Consider the following 25,718-nt stretch of genomic DNA (forward strand, 5'->3'; position numbering starts at 1 on the left):
AAAACGTCGATCGACCGCACTGCAATATTACTCCGCGCGGCTTTACGTATCGTGTATATAAAGGGCGGACGCGCCGAAGAAACAAACGAAACGACTAAACGAACAATTTAATAATAATAATAATGATAATAATAATAATTTTATGTATAAAATGGCAACAACAAAAGCCGAGCGAGGCTGATGTGATGGGAGCTGCAACTGCACACCGCGCACCGCACACAGACAGACGCAGGCAGCTACCTCGGTGCGCTGCTCTCTGCCTCTCAGCCTGTGGGGCTATATGTATGCTGCTGCTGCACAGAGACAGAGACAGAGAGAGACAGAGACGACCAGACGGACAGACCCGCTGCTGCTGCAGGGACGAGTTGTACAGTGTTATAAGGTATATAGGTATAAGGTAGTGTAGGTACAGTACTCACAGACCATGAGCAGCAGTGGTGCAGGGGCAGGCGGCTGTGTGCTGATCGGCGCGCCAGTCGGCGGCGGCGCTTATTCCGTACAGTACCCAATGCACCGTCGAGTCTATGTATGCACACATACACACTTATATGTGTACAGAGAGAGAGAAGAGGTGCGTAATTGCACGGAGCCGAGAGCGAGAGAGAGAGAGAGAGAGAGAGAGAGAGAGAGAGAAGTGCCGCTCGCCGAATCTCTAAAAGGGATGGCGATTCTGCGCGGCCATTTTCCAACCTGCATTTCGCATGTGTCTATGTGTGCATAATAATATCACGCGGTCCATGCATCCATCGACAACTCCTTCAATCGCTCGTCGCTGTCGCGTTATTGACATTTCGGAGCGCTGTTATCTTTACTCTCTCGCTTACCTCGCGAACGAGGTATAAATTTCGTACACACGCACGCATACACATGTACACAAGGCGCCGGTTACGCGCAACACCGCTTTAAAGCTCGTTCACAACAGCCCCCCCGATCCCTTTGTTCCGCGCACAGCCGAATCCAAGGGTCGTTTCGAAATGACAGTCTCCGACGACGACTCGTGCCGATCGGCCGATTTTCCCGGACGATTATCGCTCTCGGGTCGATCGGCGCTTCGCGGCTCGCCTTCCGCGATACTCGCCGGAGAATTCGAAGAATGCGTGGAATGCGCCGCAGCCGAAGAGAGCGCGAGCTGCCGTACGCGAGCCGGTGTGTACGAGGCTTTCGGCCGCGGTGCATGTGCATAATGTAGAGTGCGCGAGCGCGCAAAAGACGAGGAGGAGCCGATTGAAGAATAGCACTGTACGTGCGATTATAGCGATTCTGTGCGAGCCGACTGTCGTTGTCGTTTCGCCGGGCGCAGTTTACCATTTTATCGGTAGCTGTTTATTGCTGGTATGCCGTGTAACGATAAATCGAGATTCGAATGAGAAAAGAATAAAATATTATACTCCTATGTAAATAACAATCCCATTATCATGAACACAATTAAGAAGCTTAAATTTAAGGTCTATTGATTAGATTTTTACTTGTGGGTTTGATCATGACATCTGGCGGTGGAACTTGTACTACATCTCGCACTGCAAAGTCGCGATTCAATTACAACGAACGATGTTTGAAGAAGTCCTACGACGTCTTACACTTATGAACATTATTTAGAAACATTTATTCGTTTGCTTGAATTTAAATTTTTTTGGAATTTTGTTCGATTTTCACTTCTGACAGCTGATTGCTGATCAAGTGATGAAGTTTTTTTCAATCCGACAGTTTCAATAATTCCTAATTGCTGAACTTAGGTATATTGAATTTGAAATAAAAATCAAGTGAAATTGAATGAAATTCTCGTATATTTTCAATATTTTTCGATACAACTTTTCTAACATATTTACTATACGTTGCGAGGCTTTTGTTATATTTTCGCTTAAAAAACGGACGTCGAACGTATTGTAATTTTCTTTTCCTCGAATTCGATACGTGTCGAATCCATATGATGCAACTTCATCGCACCCGCAAATTCGATGGCAACATTAATAGTTTTATCAAATTTATAAATCACATGCTATCTATATAATTATTATATTATAATGGAGCCACATATAATAAGCATACTGCGATACTCTCTAATACGTGTTTGCGACACTTACATTAAAAGCTAAGAAATACGATTAAAAATTGCTTATATAATTTCGTGATAAACATAATTATAATGGTATCGGCGATATGTACAACAATGAGACGTGCACTTGTACTATATAATTTGCGTATATATTCATTATACACGAGCGATGAGGAAAGGATGTAGTAAAAGTCGAAAATGTCCGCGACAAGAAATCGGCCCCCTCTTTCTCTGTGCACGAATTCATTCGCGAGCGATATAATTACGTTATTTTATTTTCAATCATTATTATAGCCATCGAGGATTTTCGAAAATATATAAATTCGTTAAATCTACACTCTGATACAGAGTGTGCACATTGTATGTTACGAAGGAAACGAAGAAAAAAGATTTGATAAATTAAATAAAGTTATATAAAGGCGCCGTAATTTTCTCAGGCCGAGGCGAAGCTCCGATCCTCCCCCTAAGCTTTTTTTCTTTTTACTTTATCGTCGATCGACCAAGAGGCTCTCGCTCTCGAACCATCTCGTGGTCGACTTTCGCAGCTCAACACATAATGCTCAAAGGAGACCTATACATTATATAACAGAAATCCATAATGGAATTGCGGTGAAAATTATCTAATAGTTTTTTCAACACTTACACTTCTTTTTTTTTTATAAAAACATTTTCACTCAAAAATGTTTAGTCATCGTATAAGTATGATAACGCTAAAGAAGAAAAAGCTGATCCATGAAATATTTGATCTATCGGTATCAATTTTACCCGATACACTTATAATTATTTCAATAAAGACGACGAGACAGAGAAAAAGTCCGAGTATTCGTCGATAATTATTATTATTTTTTTTTTTTTTTAATTTTAAGAAGGCGAAGAGAGACGCACTCGTAAATATTAAATACTGATTGAAGATACGAGCGGTCGGTCGCTAATTAGACACTGTAAAGTTGCGATATTTTTAAGTTAAATTATATATCATTACATTATGGCATTCGCAGATATTCCACTCTCGCTTGAGCATACACACACAATTTCGATATTGCAATATATTAATATTCAAAAGATACACGCATCGACACGTACATTAACACTCAACAAGCAGTCGATACAATGGCGTTGTTTTGTTAAAATTAAATTAATAACGAAAATAAGTTACTCTTCGAACGAATTCATATACAAACGCGACCTTTTTTTCATTATGTACACAGTATATAGTAGAGGAAGAAGATAAAGGAAGCAGCGAAATCGAAAAAGATTCTTAGAGCGCGCACATGTTGCCGGCGATGTAGTGCAGATGCAGCACCGTGCAGGCCATCGTCAGCATGTTGCCCATGGCGATGATCATGTGCACCCGGCGAAACTCGCCGTGTATCTTCATGTAGTGCGGACAGTGCTTGAGCGGGCCCGGATCGTGTCTACCTATTTCCGCCCCGACCCCGGCCGCCCGCTCGAGGCTCGTCTTCTGGTCGATGAGGCGCAGCAGAGGCGGCGTCAGGTAGAGCCTGATGAGGAGCTCGCAGAAGAAGGCCCCGGACATGCCGCCCACCTGCAGGCCGATCTCCCAGTCCCAGCTCGCCGCCGGATGATGCTTGACGTAGATGAGGAGGGTGACGAGGCTGAGGCAGGCGTTGAGGCTGAAGTAGCGCGGAAAGAGGACGCGCTGCACCTCGCCGAACGTGTGGCGCGGCAGCGCGAAGTACAGCGACAGGCCTGCAAAGTAAATGAGTAATTAGTAGATGTCGTTATCGAGTTCGTTAAATTTGAATCGTCCTTTGCGTGTACCGACCAGAAACAAAAGTCATCCAGACTTGCGAGCCGAAGTGCATGACGAACGAGGCCAGATAGACGAAGGCCGTGAGCTTGGATCGCGGCGCCGCCATTGGATTGCTACTGCTGCTGCCGTCGATCGCCACGGCTCCCGTCGTCGTCGTCGTCGTCGTTGTGCCAAGCCTGTCATTGGGCAGCAGGGCCGAGGTCACGCACAGCACCGCGGCTATCGTTATCACGTGCGCCGGCTGAGTCGTGCAGAATAGGATTCTGAAAGTAAGAAGAAAGAAAAATTAATGATTCGTCAAATCATACGCTCCATATATCGTATGTATGGCATAATTATAAATTAATTCAATCGCGAGCGAGATAAGACGCGCGCGCATAATTAATTAACGAGAAGAGAGCGAGATTAATAAGCCTATATGTATAACGTTATATCGCGGAAATATTCATTCGCGCATACAGGATTATAGTTTCCGCGTGTATAACTTAAAATGCTTATCTCGCGCCGACGTTTCACTGATTTTCACGTGCGAGCAGTCACTACACACGTCGGTATAGTATATTTGAATATACGCAGTCTTACGCGCTGTAAGCGGGTAGTTTTCACGCGCGCGTGATTCCCCTTTTGATCGACGTTAATGTAGTCTCGGGAAATTATCATAAACGTCGCGCATGCTTAATCGCTTTTCTCAAAAAAAAAAGAAGAAGTAACTAGTCGCAGGCGCCGTTGGCGTGGGTGAGACGCGCGACATACATCGCGAATCCGGCCCATTTTCGCGCGCCGATGGTACAAACGATTAAACGGTATATAAAATCCTGTGTAAGCCCTTTTTTAAGCTCCACGCAGCCGTAAACACACGATACGTACAACGCACACGCGCCTACGAAAGTCGAGGATTTAACGATTCGAGAAATATATATAGAGGCGTTGCCTACACACGGCGGGATTATTTCCCGCGCTATACAAATGAAGATACGAGTCCCATATGCGGGCGTCGATTAGCCGCTACGTGTACTATACAACAACTAAACGCATGAGCTTTGTTTGACTGTTTTTTATCGTTATTTTCCAAAGCTCTCCATGCTCTCCGCGCGACCTCTTCGTACATAGTTTCTAATATTCCTATAGCAATATATATGCGGTCGCGCGGTTTTTTTTGCAACGCACGATGTAAATTCATTGGTGTGAAATTTTCTCTGTTAATCCGTTCGTTCGCGCGCACTTTTATCTCGATCGATCGTCACCAATATGTGATATATACCGGATTATCTCGAGTAAGCATGCGACTCTAATAATCCGTATAGATTATTGCAGGCTTGGAATTGATTACTCGCTCTTTCTCGGTGAGATTTGAATAGTTTTTCTACTTCTCACTTTTTCGAATTATAAAATATTCATAATTCATTGGATGTGGGGTAAGTAAGGTAATTTCTTCAATTGTATTACTATAATGACTTTGCATCGTTTAATAGATAACTTCGAAATTTCAGAACACAAAATTTAAGCCAAATATATTTTCTATTGTTTACGTCTTGCGTCTCATACGCGACCTCTCAATGTGTTGCCCAGAAAGTACGCGGTGTTTTGCTGTGCATGCATACCACAACGGCGCGCTATACTACACGAGAATTGTGCGGTGCTCATGGTCGCAATTTATCTTCGTATAGACGCAGTTTGGCAAAATATCGTGAAGAGAGAACAGCTCTCCTCGCCAATTTTTTCGTGTTTAGTTAATTTCATGCGTAAAATCACCTCAAAAAGATTGATTGTTAGTGTTTATACAATTGCAAACAATGGAATCCAGTGATATATTTGACCGTGCTGTCAGGTAATTCTCATTTTATAAAAGTGATATTGTCAAAATATTACAACATAGTACTTGATCTTATTGGGGTTATTTTAGGGTAAAAGAAGAGACTAGTGATGAGTCGCTGCTTCAAAACTATAACGAGATGATTGACGAGAAACCCGATTTGAACAACTTCCAACTCTCGCCATTTCTGCAAGAAACTTCCGTAAGTAATGATTATTTGTGACTGGTATTGTGGTGGAATAATAAAAATTCTCATATGGCTTTATTTTTTCAATAGATTCATACCATTCGAAAATGTGACATTAAACTTGAAAGTGAACTTGACAACGAAGTAGAAATAGTTGTTGAATGTGAAGACGTCAAGCCCAACTTTGATTCATTGACGATACGGAAAATTGGCGATGATTTTCAAAATTGTTTGCGCACAGTGAAAAATACGATTAAAAAAGAACCCTCGGAGAAAGTGAAACAAGAAAATGTTAGTGATACTGCCGAACAATTGAATTTAAATCTCGACTGTGAACTTGCCGAGCAAAGTAAAAAAAGGAGAATATCAAAAATGTCTGACCATCAACATAAAATCAAAACTCAGATTGATACGATGCACAATGGTAACATTTATACGTGTGAAACATGTGGAAAGACATTTAAGCAAAAATCTAATCTCAAAACCCATATCGATGCGATACACAATGTCACTCACTCGTGTGATATTTACGGAAAAAAATTGTCAACAAAAACGTATCTTCAAATGCACATTGATTCAGTGCATAATGGTGTCAAATATGTATGTGAAATTTGCAAAAAAATATTCACACTAAAGAGTAGTCTACAAATCCACGTCAACTCGGTGCACAATAACATCATTCATACATGCGATATATGCTTGAAGACATTTACACAAAAAGGTTATCTTAAAATTCACATCAATTCAAGGCACAATGGTGTCAAATATGCTTGTGAAAAATGTGGCAAGAAATTTCAACGAAAAAGTTATCTCAAAATCCATATCGATTCTATACACAATGGGATTACCTACTCTTGTAATATTTGTGAAAAGATTTTTTCCACAAAAGGTCATCTCAAAATCCACGTCGATTCCATGCACAATGGTGTCACTCACTCTTGTGATATTTGCGACGGTACATATAAAAGAAAGTGTGAATTGAATTGGCACGTTCAATCAGCACATGATGGTGTCACTCATTCATGTGTTATTTGCGGAAAGACATTCTCAAGAAATTGGTATCTCAAAACCCACATCGATTCAGTGCACAATGGGATTAAATATACGTGCAGTATATGCGGAAAGACATTTACACATAAAGGTAATCTTAAAACACACATCGATTCAATGCACAATGGGACCAAACATGCATGTGATATTTGCGGAAAGTCATTTACTCAGAAAAGTAGTCTTCAAACCCACATCGATTCGATGCACAATGGAACCAAACATGCATGTGATATTTGCGGAAAGTCATTCTCAAGAAATTGGTATCTCAAAACCCACATCGATTCAGTGCACAATAAGGTCAAATATGCATGTGATATTTGCGGAAAGTCATTTCCATACAAAATTAGTCTTAAAAAACACATCGATTCAATGCACAATGGGACCAAACATGCATGTGATATTTGCGGAAAGTCATTTACTCAGAAAAGTAGTCTTCAAACCCATATTGAATCGACGCATAATGGGACTAAACATTCTTGTGGTTAATGTGGAGAAACGTCCAAACGAAAGAGATGTCTTAAAACCCACATAAAAACCCGGTGCATTACTCACGTATTAAAACTCGAAGAAGATATAAATTTTTACGTGTTCAGAAAACCAATTTAAAAATGTCCATTGATAATAATATTATAATAAAACTCCTCTAATATTATCGCATTATGTAAAAACGATGTTTAGAATTTAAAAAGAAAATCAATAAATTTTTTGAGAAAAATAAAGTCCCTTATTAATTATATTATAAGCTAATGAAATGTTGAATCCCTTAATTTAGATGTTAATTTTCATCGCGCTTCGATTGTTCAAAACTCTGCAAGTTTTATTTCGCGACTTAAGCGGTAACTTAATTGCCGCAAAACCGTTTACACTATTTAGCATATGAATCTTTCAAAAGATGATAAATGCACTTTTGATACGTTCGAGTCGCTCGTTCAGTTAATTTCCGTGCCTACAGTGTATGGATTTTTTATTGCAAATCTAACGTTGATGGATACTTTACCCTCGGAGCGACTCGAGCTAGCATATTTAATATAATGAAATCGTATCGATCGGCGCGCTATTGAAATAAATCGGCTTTATATTAATTGTCAGATCGGCGGCCGATAGTATTTATTATGTATACGTGTAGCCGAGCAGTTGCAACATTTTTCACGCGTTTCTCAACGTTTAGCCAATATCTCACGTTATACACCGGGGTATTACAATATTCATATTTCTGCGCGCGCGCACAGTCGCGGTTTGAGTGCATTTCGCCGAAAAAAAGGATCAAGTACACGAGTCGTGCATTGTTCACGTAATATCGCGTATTATTACTATATACGATATCGATGTATCTATTACGACGAGAGCGCAAAATACGCGTCGATCCATCGATCAAAAGCATTGTAACACGACGCGGCGGCACAGCTGCAACTGCTATTGCCGCTGCTGCTGCTGCTGCTGCCACGCCGAGAGAAACACGTTTTCTCATTTATACCTATTGGATCGCCCGCCCGGGACTGTATCATAAAATTTTTGTAATGTCATTAAATATTAATTAATTAGTAAAAATCACGACAGTGTATAATGTTTGAACAATCTTATAAGCGAAAGATTATATGGAATGCGAGATCGGCATTACCAACTGCAAATTTATTTTACGAGTTAATAGTAACATCTTTACGATTACATCGTGTGAATAAAATCATCGTAAATCTCGAAAATATAAACATTTGTCGCAAACTCACCGATCTGTCACTGATATGCTCAGTATCGTTGAATCACAGTATTAATCAAATTGAGTGTAAATAATTTAATTAAGGCAATGAGTTGAGGAGACGAATCAGTGGGAAAAATAACATTGAATGTTTTTGGTATTGTAATTACAAAAACAAGGTATCCCGTATTATATTTTACATAGTTTAAGCCTATATTCAATAAACTATCAACTATTGCTGCACCTAATATTATTGAACCTATTATTACAGAAAAAAGATTTCTAGGAAATATTTTTTTCATTTTTTTTCATATTTTCAAATTTATTTATGTACTCGTATTACGTGAATTTCTCACTACTATGAGTCGGCGAAACGCGAGGTCCTTTTTTTCTCAGATTTCTTAGTAAAATCACAATTTATATCTATATCGTTATAATTATCTATTGCCACGCGAGCTACACAAACAAACAAAAAATAGACGAAAAACCAACAGACCACACGGAGGTGTTGTGTATCTATAGGGTACCATTAAAAGTGACCTTTCTCGAGTCTCTTAATGAACAATCATTAAGACGGTGCGTTAAGCCGCAGCTCGCGCGAGAATTTCGCACGCGCCTGGTACACGTAACACACATACACACACATATCGCGCTCTCTCGCAAATATCTCGTCTTTCTCTCGCAATCCGAATTGAAAATTGTTTCATGTACGCAAAAAAAAGCTGCGCGAGAAAAAGACGAAAGAAGACACGTGGAGGGGGTAGAAAAAAAAGCTCGAGTCGTTCGATATATATCTCGTAAATGGCATCGTTATTATGTATATATATATAGTTTTGCATATTGGAGCGGACGGAGCTGCTCACGCGAGTTGTTGTTGTTGTCGGTGTATATATGCACGAGGCTGCACTCGACGCCCGAAGCAAATTCAATTATCGCCATTCTTATACGCGCTGGCCGCACGCGGTATACTCGTTTATACGTTATATATTGTGCAGCACAAGTATAGTAGAGTCGACCTCATGCACGTGTATAGATAATACCGAACTCTCGGCCGGCGCGGGGCTAAAACGATTTTTTAGTTCAAATTTATAATATATGTAACACACGTGTGAGTGCGGCTTATGAAAAGTCGCTCGCGCCGCCGCACCGGCTCTCGTATATACTATAGCACTTTTACTTTTCGCCGACGCGCTCGGAGCAGAGCACAGAGCAGCTCGCGAGATAAATCGCTCATTTACAGCCGACAATCGTTACACGACTGCGTGGTGCACAAACGTTTGTGCGTAAATAATAAAAATATATATTCGAGAGACGATCGATCGTCTCGTTTAATAATTCTACTAACGAAATGTCGCTTCGCCGCGGGTCCCGACGAGGAAATTCAATTATTATCGCTTCTACATTATTTTCCGTTTCGAAAGCTCGCCACGCGAGCGACGACGCGAACACCGCAAAAGTCCATAAGGTTGCTTAACTCGTATAGGTTCGAGACGGCTCTCTGGCGAATTATGGAGCAAGTGAAAATAGTCGCGGCGAGCGATAAGTACGTGCGCGCGAATACACATCCGAAATATCGCGTATTTAACAACGAGGCGTCGTTGCAGTCTGTCGAGAAGAGAGAGACCAGTGCACAGACTCATATGATTATGTTGGCTCGTTCGTAATAATGTCTGACGTATAGAACACCTCTCGAAGTCTACAAGTGTATAGCACATTGGTATACATGTAGCCAAAAACTCGAGCGCGTACACGGTGCAGTTACGTGATTTGCACTTGCAATATATAGACTCGTCGTTTACGTGTGCGTACGTGCCGTCTCGCGATATCGCAGTTTCTTCGGTCCAGGAAGCTGCGAAAGGCAGAAAAAGATGGAGAGAGGGAGCTTACGATGAATGACGCGCGTAGGCGTGCGAAAACTCATCGGCTCGCGGCACACAGTCGATAACGCGAAATTTTCCGGTAGCTCGTATTACTGCCTCCATAAAAATCGGTAATCTGACAAATTTTCCTATATACTCTAGATATCGCGCGGTACAAATTTATCTACATACGCTGGGCTTTCGGTGTAGATGTATTTTGACGCGTCAAATTGATTTGTCGCTGTTGATTTCCTCAATAGTTTTGGATTGATAAATAAGTACTGGGAGAAGGAGAGAAAAATTGAGACCCTCTTACTGATTTGGAAAAAAATTTAGGAATCATTTGTGATTTAAATTAAATCATTACATGCTCTTCACTTTAACTTTTTTAGGTATAATATATTGCTATTATACCGATCACTGATTACCGATCCCGAATTAATCAATATGTGCGGCAAATTCATCAAAATATTTCTGTAGCGCATCTTTGATAATTGGGGTCACGTATTATTATATGAGAAGTTCAATCAAATTCAGTAGCAAAATAATTTCTCGTCCGATTCACAGCTCTAAACAATAAGTAAAAAAAAAAAATAACTCTCGGCTGCGATCGTTGCATAAAGACCTGCAGAATTTAAGTAGCCAAAAAATTACGGAGATTAGTAATTAGCAGTTCACGAAATTTGATTTAGTTTAACAATTAAGCACCCTGTACCACCACGACATTGAAGAAAGGTATAATGACAGTTCATACCACGAGGTTCGGGTGAAACACAATCATATTGACACAATTTTTATTGAAATTTTAGAAATACTTATGTATGAGTATTTATACATATTTACAATTGTCAATCATTTTGTCTCGTATTTGTCTCATGCAAAATCCTTGCGACCTTCGTGCATTGTCATTTTGTGTTTGGTTAAGTTCGATTTTTGTCCAAATTTTTTTTCGCACTTTTCGCATGCATAATCTTTGCGGCCTTCATGTACTGTTTTTTGGTGATCTAGCAAATGTGATTTTCGTTTGAATTTCTTCTCGCATTTGTCACATGCGAAATCCTTGCGACCTTCGTGTATTGTCATTTTGTGTATGATTAAGTTCGATTTTTTTCCAAATTTCTGCTCGCATTTGTCGCATTTATAATCCTTGCGACCTTCGTGTATTGTCCTCTGATGAAAAAGCAAATGCGATTTTTGTCCAAATTTCCTCTCGCATTTATTGCATGCGTAATCTTTGCGACTTTCATGAACTATTTTTTGGTGCAAGAGCAAAGAATGTTTATATCCGAATTTCTTCTCACAACTGTCGCATGCGAAGTCTCTACAACTTTCGTGTACTGTTTTTTTGTGCAAAAGCAAGTATACTTCATGTCCAAATTTTTTCTCGCATTTATTGCACGAAAAATCTTTGCGACCTTCGTGGATTGTTCTTTGGTGTACTATTAAATTACTTTGAACCCCAAATTTTTTCTCGCACTTGTCACATGCATAATCTTTGCGACCTTCATGGACTGTTTTTTGGTGTACAAGAAAATTCTGTTTTAATCTAAATTTCTTATCGCATTTGTCGCATGGATAATTTTTCTGACCTTCGTGTGCTATGTTCTGGTGCAAAAGCAGAGATCGTCTTTCCCTAAATTTCTTCTCGCATTGGCTGCATGCGTAATCTATGCAATTTTCGTGGCCTGCCTCTTGGTGTTTCAGCATATGAACTTTTTGTCCAAATTTCTTTTCGCATTTATTACATGCATAATCTTTGCGACTTTCATGGACTGTTTTTTGGTGCCTGATCAAATCTGACTTTTTTCCGAATATCTTCTCGCACTCGTTGCATGCAAAATCTTTACGCCCCTCATGGGCTGTCTTAATGTGCACAAGCAAACCATGTTTATTTCCAAATCTCTTGGCGCACTTGTCACACAAGTAATCTTTGAAAACTTCATGGAATATTTTTTTGTGCTTAAGCAGAGTTAATTTATTTTCAAATTTTCTCTCGCACTTGTTGCATGAGTGATCTTCTTGTTTTTTATGAACTAATTTCTGATGTGTGAACAAACTCGCTTTTTGTCCAAATTTCTTCTCACATTGGTCGCATGGAAAATTATTACGGTCTTTGTGTTCTGACATTTGGTGCCTACTCAAGTGACTTCGGAACTGAAATGTCTTCTCGCACTGGTCGCAAGCGAAATTTTTTTGTTGATTGTGAATCGTATTTCGGTGTGATATCATACTTGATTCCAGTGTAAATACCTCCTGACAAATATCACATATGTGTTGTTTCTCGTTGGAAACAACAATGTCGTATTCGCTTAAATTATTTTCCGATAGAACTTCCTCTGATTTCTTTTCTCTTGTATCCATTTTGATGTCTAAATTAAACGATGGGTCCTTCTATTTAATACTATGGATTTGTTTCATCGAGGAATACAACATTCGAACTAATTTTTTTTTACTATGAAAATGATCAGTATGTCGAAGGACAATGTCAAAATTGTTTATGATCATATTATTTACAACGAAGGTACCGATTTATTTGTTTATACATTATCCCTTCCTTTCCTTTGTTTCCTTTGCTACGGGCTCCACAGACCAATTTCTCGAGCTCGGCCAGGATCCCAATTACGTCGTAGCGGCAACGGGCCATTCTCCGCTGGGCTTGGCTCTAGACCACACTCACACGGAGGTAGCCGAATTGTCAATAAAATCAATAAGTACGGCAAATTCATCAAAATATTTCCCTATAGCGCATGTTTGATAATTGGGGACACGTATTATTATGAGTTGTTCAATCAAATCAAGTAGCAAAATAATTTCTCGTCCGATTCACAGCTCTAAACAATAAGTAAAAAAAAAAAATAACTCTCGGCTTCGATCGTTCCATAAAGACCTGCAGAATTTAAGTAGTCAAAAAATTACGGAGATTAGTAATTAGCAGTTCACGAAATTTGATTTAGTTTAACAATTAAGCACCCTGTACCACCACGACATTGAAGAAAGGTATAATGACAGTTCATACCACGAGGTTCGGGTGAAACACAATCATATTGACACAATTTTTATTGAAATTTTAGAAATACTTATGTATGAGTATTTATACATATTTACAATTGTCAATCATTTTGTCTCGTATTTGTCTCATGCAAAATCCTTGCGACCTTCGTGCATTGTCATTTTGTGTGTGGTTAAGTTCGATTTTTGTCCAAATTTTTTTTCGCACTTGTCGCATGCATGATCTTTGCGACCTTCGTGTACTGTTTTTTGGTGGGTGAGTACACTCCATTTTTGTGTAAATGTCTTATCGCATTTGTCGCATTTGTAATCCTTGAGACCTTCATGTATTGTCTTCTGGTGATAAAGCAAATGCGATTTTTGTCCAAATTTCTTCTCGCATTTATTGCATGCGTAATCTTTGCAACTTTCATGAACTGTTTTTTTGTGCAAGAGCAAAGAATGTTTATGTCCAAATTTCTTCTCACACTTATCGCATGCGTAGTCTATACGACCTGCGTGAATGATTTTTTGGTGTTTCCTCAAATTGCTTTGATCTCCGTATTTCTTCTCGCAGTGGTCACATGCGTAATCCTTGCGACCCTCGTGGACTGTTTTTTGGTGTTTGAACAAATGCACTTTTTGTCCAAATTTTTTTTCGCATTTATCACATGCGTAATCTTTTTGATTTTGGTGAACTGTCTTTTGGTGAATAAGCAAATTTTTTTTTTGGGTGAATTTATTTTCGCATTTGTAACATGCGAACTCTTTGTGACTTTCTTGGACTGTTTTTTGGTGCCTGATCAAATCTGACTTTTTTCCGAATATCACCTCGCACTTGTTGCATGCAAAATCTTTGCGACCCTCATGGACTGTCTTTATGTGCAAGAGCAAACTCGATTTTCGTTCAAATTTCTTCTCAAACTTGTTGTGTACTTTCCTTATATGTATAAGCAAACTCTGTTTATTTCCGAATCTTTTCGCGCAAATTTCACATAAGTAATCTTTGAAAACTTCGTGAAATATTTTGTTGTGCTTGTGTAAAGTTGATTTATTTTCAAATTTCCTCTCGCACTTGCTGCATGAGTAATCTTCTTGTTTTTTGTGAACTAATTTCTGATGTGTGAACAAACTCGATTTTTTCACAAATTTTTTCTTGCATCTGTCGCATGGAAAATCTTTGTGGCTTTTGTGTTCTGATATTTGGTGTCTACTCAAATGACTTCGGAACTTGAATTTCTTCTCGCACTTATCGCATGAGTAATCTTTTTGTTCATTATGAATTGTGTCTCGGTGTGTTATCATGCTTAGTTCTAGTGGAAATACCTCCTGACAAATATCGCAAACGTATTGTTTATCGTTGGAAACAACAATGTCGTATTCGCTTAAATTATTTTCCAATACAACTTCCTCGGATTTCTTCTCACTTGTATCCATTTTGATGTCTAAATTAAACGATGGGTCCTTCTATTTAATACTATGGATTTGTTTCATCGAGGAATACAACATTCGAACTAATTTTTTTTTACTATGAAAATGATCAGTATGTCGAAGGACAATGTCAAAATTGTTTATGATCATATTATTTACAACGAAGGTACCGATTTATTTGTTTATACATTATCCCTTCCTTTCCTTTGTTTCCTTTGCTACGGGCTCCACAGACCACGTCGCAAAATTTCTCGAGCTCGGCCAGGATCCCAATTACGTCGTAGCGGCAACGTGCCATTCTCCGTTGGGCTTGGCTCTGGACCACACTTACACAGGGGTAGCCGAATTGCTGCCGATACGAGGCGCGATCAGCTCTGCACTACATCAGCGTGAGCAGAAACGACGACGTTGACTCGGCAAGGATGGTGCTCGAGCTGAGCGCCGATCAGTATCAGCCGGTCAAGATCGACGTCCGGGCGAAGGTCAGGTAGGTGGCGAAATTTTTGCTGTGCCAAGGCGTCGACATGAATCTAGCCAATCTAGAAGGTTACACGCCTCTATACTATTTTTACACAAAAAATTTCACGAGATGGCGCATATATTCTTCGAGGTCGACGACGATTACTATCCTACGTCGCGGGTCGACGCCCGGGACTATATGGGCAGGACACCGCTACACTACGCTATGGTCTGCGGCTACGAAGATTTGATCGACTTCATGCTGAGAAACGGCGGGATCCGAACTCGACCGACGAGGAGAGATTCATGCCTCTGCACGCATACTGCCAGAGACAGGACGAGAGCGAGCGCACGTTGGAATTGAAGAAGTTGGAATGGAAGAAGTCTCGCAGTGAGAAAGTTATAATGAAAGAAAATGATGGCCAAAGTCTGTCGGTCCACGACCTGATCTAGTCACAACCCACTGAGGCGACAAAACTACTCACTTGTTCTGGCTTTCAGTATGGGCTCTCGAAGTATTGGGATTATATCCCGGAGGTGTATCAGGAAATTGATTGTGCTCGGCATCCGGCACCGAAAAAGCCCATATTAATTAATGCCTTGTTTTTTAGGTCGCAAAGGGTCTAGATATTGTGATATGACTTGATCTGGGCCCAAGCATCCATTACCAGTGTCCTCGATCACATTACTGGTAACTGTGCATTATCGAAATGCAAAGGCCAATGGGGAAGGCTATTTTAATATAGTAACCAGGCGAGTATATTCATTGGCTACAACAACGAAACAACGTTTGCGTTGTAGCCATTGTGTCATAGGTAGGAGCGATATATCAATTCACAAGCAACGTTTTCAATGTTGATTTCGAGCAACTCCCAATTAACCCCGTGTCTTTGTTTGCTTCATAATTTCGCAGATAATTGACATTCGCCAGCAGCAGCAACAACGAGAAATGACGACTCAACCACAAGCAGGTAAAATAATCACTCCTCTTTCAAAGCTTTTCTTCATTCAATAATGATCATTGTAGCATTGTTGTATAAATTATGTCTGATCCAAACTTTTTGTTCTCCCAATTTACAGCTTCACCAACGGCGAGAATCATCAGGGCGTGCCAAGCGTCCTGGAAAGCCTACGTTGAGTGGGATAAAGACGGGAAAAAGTAACCCAAGTAACCCAAGTAACCCAAGTTTCCTACTATTTATGACTCGAGCAATAAATACTGCGTTCAGCACTCCACCATCATTTTAGGCCTTGTACGCTTTTTGCAGTCTACAGGCGCAATGGTGAAAATTCAAGGATGGTCCAAGTACGTTGGTCGGTCTATGCAACAAAATATACAGTTTCTCCAGGTAATGTGATGAATAATATTTTATTCGTGGACGTTGTGTGTTAGTAGCCTAAACTTTGATTGGCTCTTGTGTTTTTCCAGAACCAATTCGTACAGTTGAAGCGACCACCAACGCGCTCTGAGGTTGACAGAGCGTACAAATTAATCGAGCAAACAATTGCCTTTGTGGATGGACGATACACGAGGAAAACCCCGAGGGTTGATTTGGCTTACCTCCAATCGATTAGGCAGAAAGAAAATGGGTTTTTCGACCTATATCGACCTGATATACCAAGCATGGACAACAAATTCGAAAAGTCGTCAGACTATTTTAAAATCACCCCTTACGATAAAACAAGTTATTCTACCGATTTTGAGCTTATATATCGTTCTTTAAAAAAATCACCACTCGCAAATGTTGACGATATTTCAAGGATCGGGTTATTGTTCGAGTTTATGGCAAAAACCAGACACTTTCTCATTTACTCGACCTACCCTGACAATGACCAGAATCTGGAGGGATTTTTTGCGAGTGTTGAGGAGCACGTCGTACCGGTAGATGTGACGGACCATAAGGCGGTCTATGATTCGTTCACCGACCCGAAACACGTAAGTTTTTTTTCTTTTACAGCTGGCTGAAATTACAACTAACTCTACTCATTGTCTTTCTTCCGTTAGCTTCTAGTCGTACTTATCAAAAGCACCATTTTTGGCGACCAAAAGGCGCTGCCACCAAGTGCTATGACCTTCATTAGAAATCACGTCAAGTATTGGCCGACCGTGTTTTTTAATGAAAATGTCAAGCCAACACAGTGGACAAAAATCGTCGAAACGAGGGAGGTTCGAAAAACCGTTGCATCCATCAATGCCAGCTGCATGCAACGAATGAACCTGGTGCAGTTCTCTGAGAAAAGGGTTACCGTGAAACCGGCGACACAAGTTGGAATGGTCGACCTGGAAACGGAGCAAGTATTTTCCTTTTATCGTGACGTAGCCCGTGAACGCGACCAACGTGATAAGGAAGCTCAAAAGCTTCAAATAGAGCTGAAAAATGTCCAGCTCCGTGAGCTCGAGTTGCAGCTCGAGGTAAATAAAATTAGGCTTGAAAACCTACCGGCGACTTTCCAAAAAAATTATCATGCAATGCTAAAAAATTCATTGGATGGCGACAACAACGACATGAACAAAGTGGAACTGCGTAAAGTTTCACAGCCGGTTCGGGTCAATCCCTTCTTGAAGGCACCACCAAAGAGGTAAGTCTTTTTTACATTTCTGCTGTTTTTTTCAACCTCGAAATTCAATCATACTTCCATAGAAATCCGGAACTCGTTGCTGACCCGTTGTCTATTGCTCTAACAACTGTTGCGGAGACCACCAACAACACCACCACCATCAACCAGGAGGATTATGAAATAACGTAATTTTCATTTTTGTCCTGTCAACACTCCGTCAAATAAATCCGAACCTCTCAAATTACTCTCGGAGTTATTATTTTATCTTACTCTCTCTGTACATATCCCCGCGCAACTGAACACGCAATCAAATACTTCCAAAGCAGTGTGGAGTATATGGAGAATCTGGAGCAGTGTGTAAGATCTAGATTTAACTGTTGCACTTTACAATATTATCTGCGTGAATTACATTTCTGCTTTGAGCCACCTAGCGGCGACACGTCTTACTATTTCATATACGCCAATACATATCGCTCATCGGTAGCACATGATTGACAACCAGGTATGGATAGTCAAATGGTTCGAAGGGGACCAGTGACTAGTGTCCATCAATGTTATGACCATTACGGAAAATGAAAGCAATACGTTATTTAATTATAATAAATGTATACAATTATTTTTGGATTTTCGGCTAATATTACTCCGTTAATTTTGATTTCAGATCAGTTGGAAGACTCGAATGACGATGTCATCCTTCATCCTGAAGAGGATTTTGATGAAAATTTCAATTTCAAATTCGATGACGTGCAGGATGATAGCAATTTTAATTACTTTTTAAAAATCTTAAGATCAGCTTGGTGTTGATAACTCGATAAAAACTCATTCATGAATCACGCGGCAAGTAAGTATATGTAAATCAATGATCTTGACTAAAGCAAACCTCTAACGTTTTTATAGTACTTTATGCAACGGGTACGGATATACTTTTTCAGCGAAACGAGGGGTTGCAGCACGAGCCGAAGGCGAGGGCTGTAACGAGTTTCGTTGGAAAAGCATATCCGTATCAGTTGCATACAATATTTTATGGTACAAAAGCCTAAAAGTAGCGGCGAAGTTGCGATTTTTAGGTTAGCGTGCCATAAAAGCTTTTTGTTACATTTTCAAGTATCGATAATTAATCTTTTACTCATTAATTTCAATTTCATCCTTGTCTCGGCAAAGAAAAAAGGTTTCGTGTCGTATACGTACACGCGAGACAGATAAGACAGCTAGACACACGTCGTGGCTCGCGTCAACTTTTACGAGAGAGGTAAGTGTATAAGAATGTCGCGAGTCTCGGATACCGCTCTCGTGCACACTGCCGCTGCTGCTGCTGCATCGTGTCTCGGGTATACGTATATGCGCACTCGTAAAAACGACCGGCTGTATCTCTAGAATTTTACGACTCTTCGAGCTCACGTACGTGTGTTACATATATAGGTATAGGTGGGGGAGAAAGAGAGGACAAATCGTTCGAGTATCAGAGAAAATGCACGTGGAATCTCGGATACGATGATCGTCCGAATGGAGAAAAGCTCGAAGGTCAGCGGGTAAGATACGTGCTCGGTGGCACGTGCGATCCGCGAAGCCTCTAGTAGCTACATAACAGGGTGAAATACTCGAATTCTCGAGCCGTTGCGTCGCGAAGAATGGAATTCGCTCGCGCTCGGCATAGAGAAAGAGACGGAAAGAGAGAGTGGAAAGCCACACACGCATTCGCGATACTCATGTCGAGGTATGCACTCACGTTTTCAGATTACTGGCGGATTTTCCTCGAGCGATCCTCGACAGTTGCTCCTTCTGTTCGCGATGCTCGACCCGCTGCAGCGACTTCCCATGACTATTCATCATCATCGTCGTCGTCATTTATTTATTATGACACACAGGCGTTGAGAGCAGTTTTGGCGAAGGATCGATCGATCACCGATTACGCGTACAGGAATTGCAGCTTCCACGCACGCACGCACTGATGTATAATATAATGTACACAATAAATCATACGCGAACTCGATGTATACGTATATATCTCGACGCGCCGATCTCGGGATCGAAACTGACGTTAAACGAGCGACCGGCGCGCGAAGCAATTTCATTTTATACCCCGGCTTATTACATATATAACAGCTACTACTAAACTGCTATTTCACGCTGTGCGCGCGCGCGTATCACAGGTGCATCATCCGCGTGTATGCAGGTATTTATATATATGATACACCACGTGCTAAATACTTGGCACGCGAGCACGAACAGATGTGCAATGTGTCCTACCCTATATATGTATCAATGCCTATACCGATTTTGAACATTAAAGTGCACAACGTTGATATAGGTGGTACGCATCACATGAGATCTCGTGCTAACAGTGAGTCGACTATTCCGAAAATACGCGAATTCGTGCGGTCTGGCACTGAGGTGCACACGAGTTCGATCGTTGTTTACGTAAGTCGATTTTATTCTCTTCTCTGCCCTCTAGTGTTTACTGATAATGCGCGCCCCGATCGATCCGGAAATATATATTATATATAAATGCCACGGTGTCTCTGCAGGGGCAGTAGTAGTAGTAGTAGTAGTAACGGTTCATACAGTCAGGCTGCATGCGTACCAACGATCTCGCGGGTCCAATAGAGCCATAAATCGTCGTCGTCCGCGAATGCGCGCGAGCAAAAATCGAGTCGCGATCTCCGCGTGCACGTATCCTATATCACTCTCTCTCGGTCGCGCGCTCGAACACACGCCTGTGCTTTATCTCCATCGCGCGGTAGTCTACACAGCTCTACACCTTGTTTTCGAAACGAGTACAAGGTGTATCTCTCTCTCTCTCTCTATTTCTCTCCCTTTCTTTTCTTTTCTCTTTCGTTTTGACAAGTTATGGAAATTATATAGAGTGAAAAACAAGCGCGCGGCAGTGTCGACCGCCGTCACACCACCGTTGACTAGTCTAATTGATTGTGTGTTACGCGCGAAATATATATGCGAGCCGATAAAATATTTTCACCCGATAAATAATTCATTCGATGCAAAAGCATGCATGTGGCAATTCCCCAAGTCACAACACACATACACATCGAGTGAAACGTTACACGGACGTTTTGGCATAAGCACGTGTGATATGCAAGTTCGACTGAGTTCTCTCGGTTAAAGAGCATCTCGCACGAAGAATAGAGAGAGAGAAGCACGAGAGAAAGAGGAGTTCGGAAAACGTTTCCACTAAGCAGTTGATGGGCGCCATCGCGATGCAGCTTTGCAGCTCGAATTTTATAATAAGCCAATGCAAAATGAGCCGAGCGAGGCAAGAGAGAGAGAGAAAAAGAAGAGGTGTACAAGTATATGCAAGAGCCGGCAGACACCGGTCAAATGGCTAAATCGAGAATCGAGTACAACATACAGCGGAGAGAGACGACTCGCTAAAGAGAGCCAAGAAAAGGCAAGGCACATTTTCAGACCTCTTCCTCTCTCTACTCTACTCTGCTCTCTTTCCACTGTCTTTCTGTTCGACAGTAGGCCAACCGTAGAATGCATAATATATCGCACTGTGTGTTATCTTAATGCACACAAACACACACATACGTACGTACGAGTTACAATTATGACAATAGCGTATACTTAACTATGCGCGCGAAAGATGCAAATTGGAGCGTGCACCTCTCCGCTACTGTACCGGCTTGATTAATTTCGGCGACGGTCCGATTAAACCCGACGACGAATTGTCAATCGAGCTTTTTTACAATCGTGCGCGTCGTCGTTTCTTTTGATCCATTTCACCTTGTACAGGTATTATTATAACGCATGTATAGCGAAAGAGAGACTCGTTCGCGATTATAAAAGCGGAAAAAAGCTCTCCTTGAGCGCGCAGCATATTATGCCGATATACACATACGATGAGAAATAAAAAGACGTCAGAACGTCGTCGCGCGAAAAAGAGAGGAGAGAGAGAGTATAAAAGGCAATTTATCTTATCGTCTCTCTCACGCTCGGATTTGTAAAGCTCTCCGCGTCTCCGATGATTACCGATGTCAATCTTGGCGCCGATTGCCCCGGAGTACATAAACACCTATCGTATTCACAATATGTCGTATATTAAAACGCCTTCGGTCCCATGTGGCTTCGGTATACATATATAAGTGTAATAATCTCTCGCTGTGTGTGTACACATCGAAACAACTGAATTATAGAATTAAAGCTATCCGTCACTCAGACTGCATCGGTTCAGCGCATAAAATTTCCCTGGGAGCTTCGCTCGCCAAGAATCAAATTCCTCAACGATTTCGATGTTGCGCGCACACCGTACCCGTAAACGAGAGAAAGAGAGAGAGAGTGAGTGAGTGAACTTTTCCAAACGATCGACTTCGCGGTTCTTTATAGAAAATTACGATCGCAACGACGACGAGATTTACGGTTAGATTTTAATGAGATTTTCGGGGCCCGTTAAAAAGAGACGCGACAACGACGCCGGTGGATCGTGTTTCGCGCTCGCTGTCATTATATGCATGGCCGATCGCGTGTGCTCGCGCGCGCGCGTTAATTCGATACTTATAAACGACTCTGTGTGTCGGTGAGAGAGAATTGGCGACGACGAGCGGGCGATCATCGCCGTGTACATAAAACTAACTTGTCTGCGTTCGAATGTGTGTGTGTGCGAATACGTGTTAAACGCTTCCTGCTTTATAGCTTTTGAAAAATCGCCGAATAAATCATTAGCTCTCGAGCGGTCGCGTGAATAGCATAGCCGGCCCAATTGATGAGGGAACACACGCGCCGTTTTCTCTCCGTGTGTATGTGTGTGTAACACAGGTGCCACTTTTGATACCGCTGCGTTTTTTCTTCTTTTTTTTTCTCGTAAATTGCTCCACATACGTAATCGACTGCGTTTAAAATTCGACGTGTTGTGTACACCGAAGCGGGTCGTTGACACAGCGTGTCGTTTTCGGATATACAAATGTGAGGAAGTGATTTTCTATATTTTGGATTGGAAATATGGTTTTTTTTGTTCTAATTCAATTTTAAGGAGGTGATCTTTCAACATTTGTTGATAAATGAGACCTGCCCGATTTGATTGACTAAATCATGCTGAATCCAATGGTAATTTATTGACGTGGCTTACGCTTAAAAATCTGAGTTATTTTATTTCAAAGTATGCCATTTTTAATGTTAGCCTTATGGGATGGCCAACGGGATTGGGCTTTCATAAAGAATTTGCAAACAAAAAGTAATTTGTTCGGGTATCAGAGTAATAAGGGTTTACCGAGAAAGTTCTCAAGAAATCAAGACTTTTCACATCGAAGGGGAAAAACGACGTTTTAAACGCATCGTGATAAAAAGGCTTAGATATATAGGGAGCTAATGAACACGTGCTCGAGTCTGTAAGAGAAATACAGGTAACACGTGCTAAGCACAGTAAAGATTAAGAAAGTATAAATCTAGCGTAGAAGAGGAAACAAAAGAAAGGAAGGGATAATGTATAAACAGATAAATCGGTACCTTCATTGTAAACAATGTAATCATAAATCATTTTGACATTGTCCCTCGACACACTGATCATGTTTATAGTAAAAAAAATTTAGTTTTAATGTTGTCTTACTCGACGAAGCAAGTCATAATACGAAAAGATAACTTTTACTCATTCAATTTTTATAGCATTAAATAGAAGATTCCATTGTTTAATTTAGGCGCCAAAATGGATACAAGTGAGAAGAAATTCGAGAAAGTTGTATCGGAAAATAATTCAAGTGAACAGGACATTGTTGTTTCCAACGATAAACAATACGTTTGCGATATTTGTCAGGAGGCTTTTACACTAGAATCCAGCATGACAACCCACCAAGAAACAATTCACAATAAACGAAAAGATTACTCTTGTAACAAGTGCGAGAAGAAATTTAAGTTCCGAAGTCATTTGAGTAGACACCAAATATCAGAACACAAAAGCCTTAATAATTTTGCATGCGACAGATGTGAGAAGAAATTTGTGAAACAGTCGAGTTTGTTTACTCACCAAAAATTAGTACACAAAAATCGCGTAGATTTTACATGTGAAAAGTGCGAGAGAAAATTTGAAAATAAATCAAGTTTACTCAAGCACAAAAAAATATTCCACGAAGTTTTCAAAGATTACTTGTGTGAAAGATGTGCCAAGAGATTTGGAAATAAACATGGTTTGCTTGTGCACATAAAGACAGTCCATGAGCGTTGCAAAGATTTTGCATGTAACGATTTCGAGAAAAACTTTGGAAGTAAATCTGATTTGTTAAAGCATGAAGGACGCAACGATTGCGCATGTCACCAATGCGAGAAAAAATTTGGACTCGAATCGAATTTATTTTGGCACCAAACGACAGTCCACCAAAATCAAAAAGATTACGCATGTGACAAGTGCAACAAAAAATTCGAACATAAAAGATCTTTGCTCTTGCATACAAGAACCGTACATGAAGGTCGCAAGGATTTCGCATGCGACAAATGCGAGAAGAAATTTACACAAACATCAAGTTTGCTTTTGCACCAAAGGACTGTTCACGAAGGTCGAAAGAATTACACATGCGATAAGTGCGAAAAAAAATTTCGACAAAATTGGCATATGGTCAGGCATCAAAAGACAGTCCACGAAGGTCGAAAAGATTATGAATGTGACAAATGCGAGAAGAAATTCGTGCAGAAACAAAATTTGCTTGTCCATCAAAAAACAGTACATGATGGTCGCAAAGATTTCTCATGCAATGAATGTCAGTCGAAATTTGGACAAAAAGCACATTTGCTCGACCATCAAAAGGCAGCACACGAAAGTCGTAGAGACTTCGCATGCGACAGCTGTGAGAAGAAATTTGTACAAAAATGGACTTTGTTCAGGCACCAACAAAAAGTCCACGAAAATCGCATAGATTACGCATGCATCCGATGCGAGAAGAAATTTAGGCAAAGACGATCTCTGCTTTTGCACCAGAACATAGCACACGAAGGTCAGAAAAATCATCCTTGCGAAAAATGCGAAAAGAAATTTAGGCAAAAATCAAATTTGCTTGTACACATAAAAACGGTACACGAAGGTCGTAAAGATTTTTCGTGCAATATATGCGAGAAAAAATTTGGAAATAAAGCATATTTGCTGTTGCACCAAAAAACAGTACACGAAAGTAGTAGAGACTTCGCATGCGACATTTGTGAGAAGAAATTTGGATATAAACATTCTTTGCTCTTGCACCAAAAAACAGTTCATGAAAGTCGCAAAGATTACTCATGCGACAATTGCGAGAATAAATTTGGACTAATATCGAATTTGATCAGACACCAAAGGACAGTACACGAGGGTCATAAAGATTATGCATGCGACAAATGCGAGAAGAAGTTCGGACTAAAACAGCAATTGCTCAGGCACCAAAAAATAGTCCACGAGGGTTGCAAAGATTTTCCATGCGACAAGTGCGAAAGGAAATTTGGACAAATATCGAATTTGATTAGACACCAAAATGCAATTCACGATAGTCGCAAAAATTTTGCATGCGACCATTGCGAGAAGAAGTTTGGATATAAACACCTTTTAGTTGAGCATCAAAGGACAGTACACGAAGGTTACAAAGATTTTGATTGTGACAATTGAAAGAGAAAATTTGGACAAAAATCGAATTAATTACACACAAAATGATAGCATACAAAGGTCGCGAGGATTTTGCTTGTGACAAATGCGAGAAGAAATGATTGACAAGTGTAAATATTTATAGGTACTTAAATATACGTTTTTCTAAAATTTCCATAAAAATTATGTCAATATTGCTTGAAAAGTTAAAACTGGAAGTATGTTAATATTTTCTTGAAATGTACTTTGACTTATGTTTGGGTAAGGCTCAGAATTTTTGAAATAATTGTGCGGGTTACCGTGAGA

The 25,718-nt window shown here is 40.4% G+C and overlaps 3 protein-coding genes across 4 annotated transcripts; 2 read left to right on the forward strand and 1 right to left on the reverse strand.

Annotated features, from left to right (window-relative positions):
* Positions 1-1,784: 1,784 nt before the first annotated feature.
* On the reverse strand, positions 1,785-19,852 carry LOC106651593 (transmembrane protein 205). The gene is made up of 3 exons (XM_014370165.1): positions 19,593-19,852; positions 3,840-4,090; positions 1,785-3,763 (listed from the first exon to the last, which is right to left on the reverse strand). Exons 1-3 carry the CDS (start codon positions 19,709-19,711, stop codon positions 3,312-3,314), a joined length of 822 nt encoding a protein of 273 aa, XP_014225651.1. The 5' UTR covers positions 19,712-19,852; the 3' UTR covers positions 1,785-3,311.
* Positions 5,522-7,510, forward strand: LOC106651592 (zinc finger protein 41-like). Of its 2 annotated transcripts, XM_023462502.1 has the most exons (4): positions 5,522-5,655; positions 5,731-5,842; positions 5,918-6,985; positions 7,238-7,510. In XM_023462502.1, exons 1-4 carry the CDS (start codon positions 5,621-5,623, stop codon positions 7,361-7,363), a joined length of 1,341 nt encoding a protein of 446 aa, XP_023318270.1. In that variant the 5' UTR covers positions 5,522-5,620; the 3' UTR covers positions 7,364-7,510. The 2 variants fall into 2 exon arrangements, with proteins under 2 accessions (XP_023318270.1, XP_014225650.2); XM_014370164.2 differs by having other exon boundaries at positions 5,918-7,510.
* A 3,667-nt stretch (positions 19,853-23,519) lies between the features above and the next one.
* LOC111694416 (gastrula zinc finger protein XlCGF71.1-like) lies at positions 23,520-25,626 on the forward strand. Its single transcript, XM_023462538.1, has 2 exons — positions 23,520-23,700; positions 24,886-25,626. The coding sequence occupies exons 1-2, from the start codon at positions 23,520-23,522 to the stop codon at positions 25,434-25,436; spliced, it is 732 nt and encodes a 243-aa protein (XP_023318306.1). The 3' UTR covers positions 25,437-25,626.
* The last annotated feature ends 92 nt before the right edge of the window (positions 25,627-25,718 follow it).

This window comes from Trichogramma pretiosum, unplaced genomic scaffold (assembly GCF_000599845.2).
Source record: "Trichogramma pretiosum strain Unisexual culture from Peru unplaced genomic scaffold, Tpre_2.0 scaffold147, whole genome shotgun sequence".
NCBI lineage: Eukaryota > Metazoa > Arthropoda > Insecta > Hymenoptera > Trichogrammatidae > Trichogramma > Trichogramma pretiosum.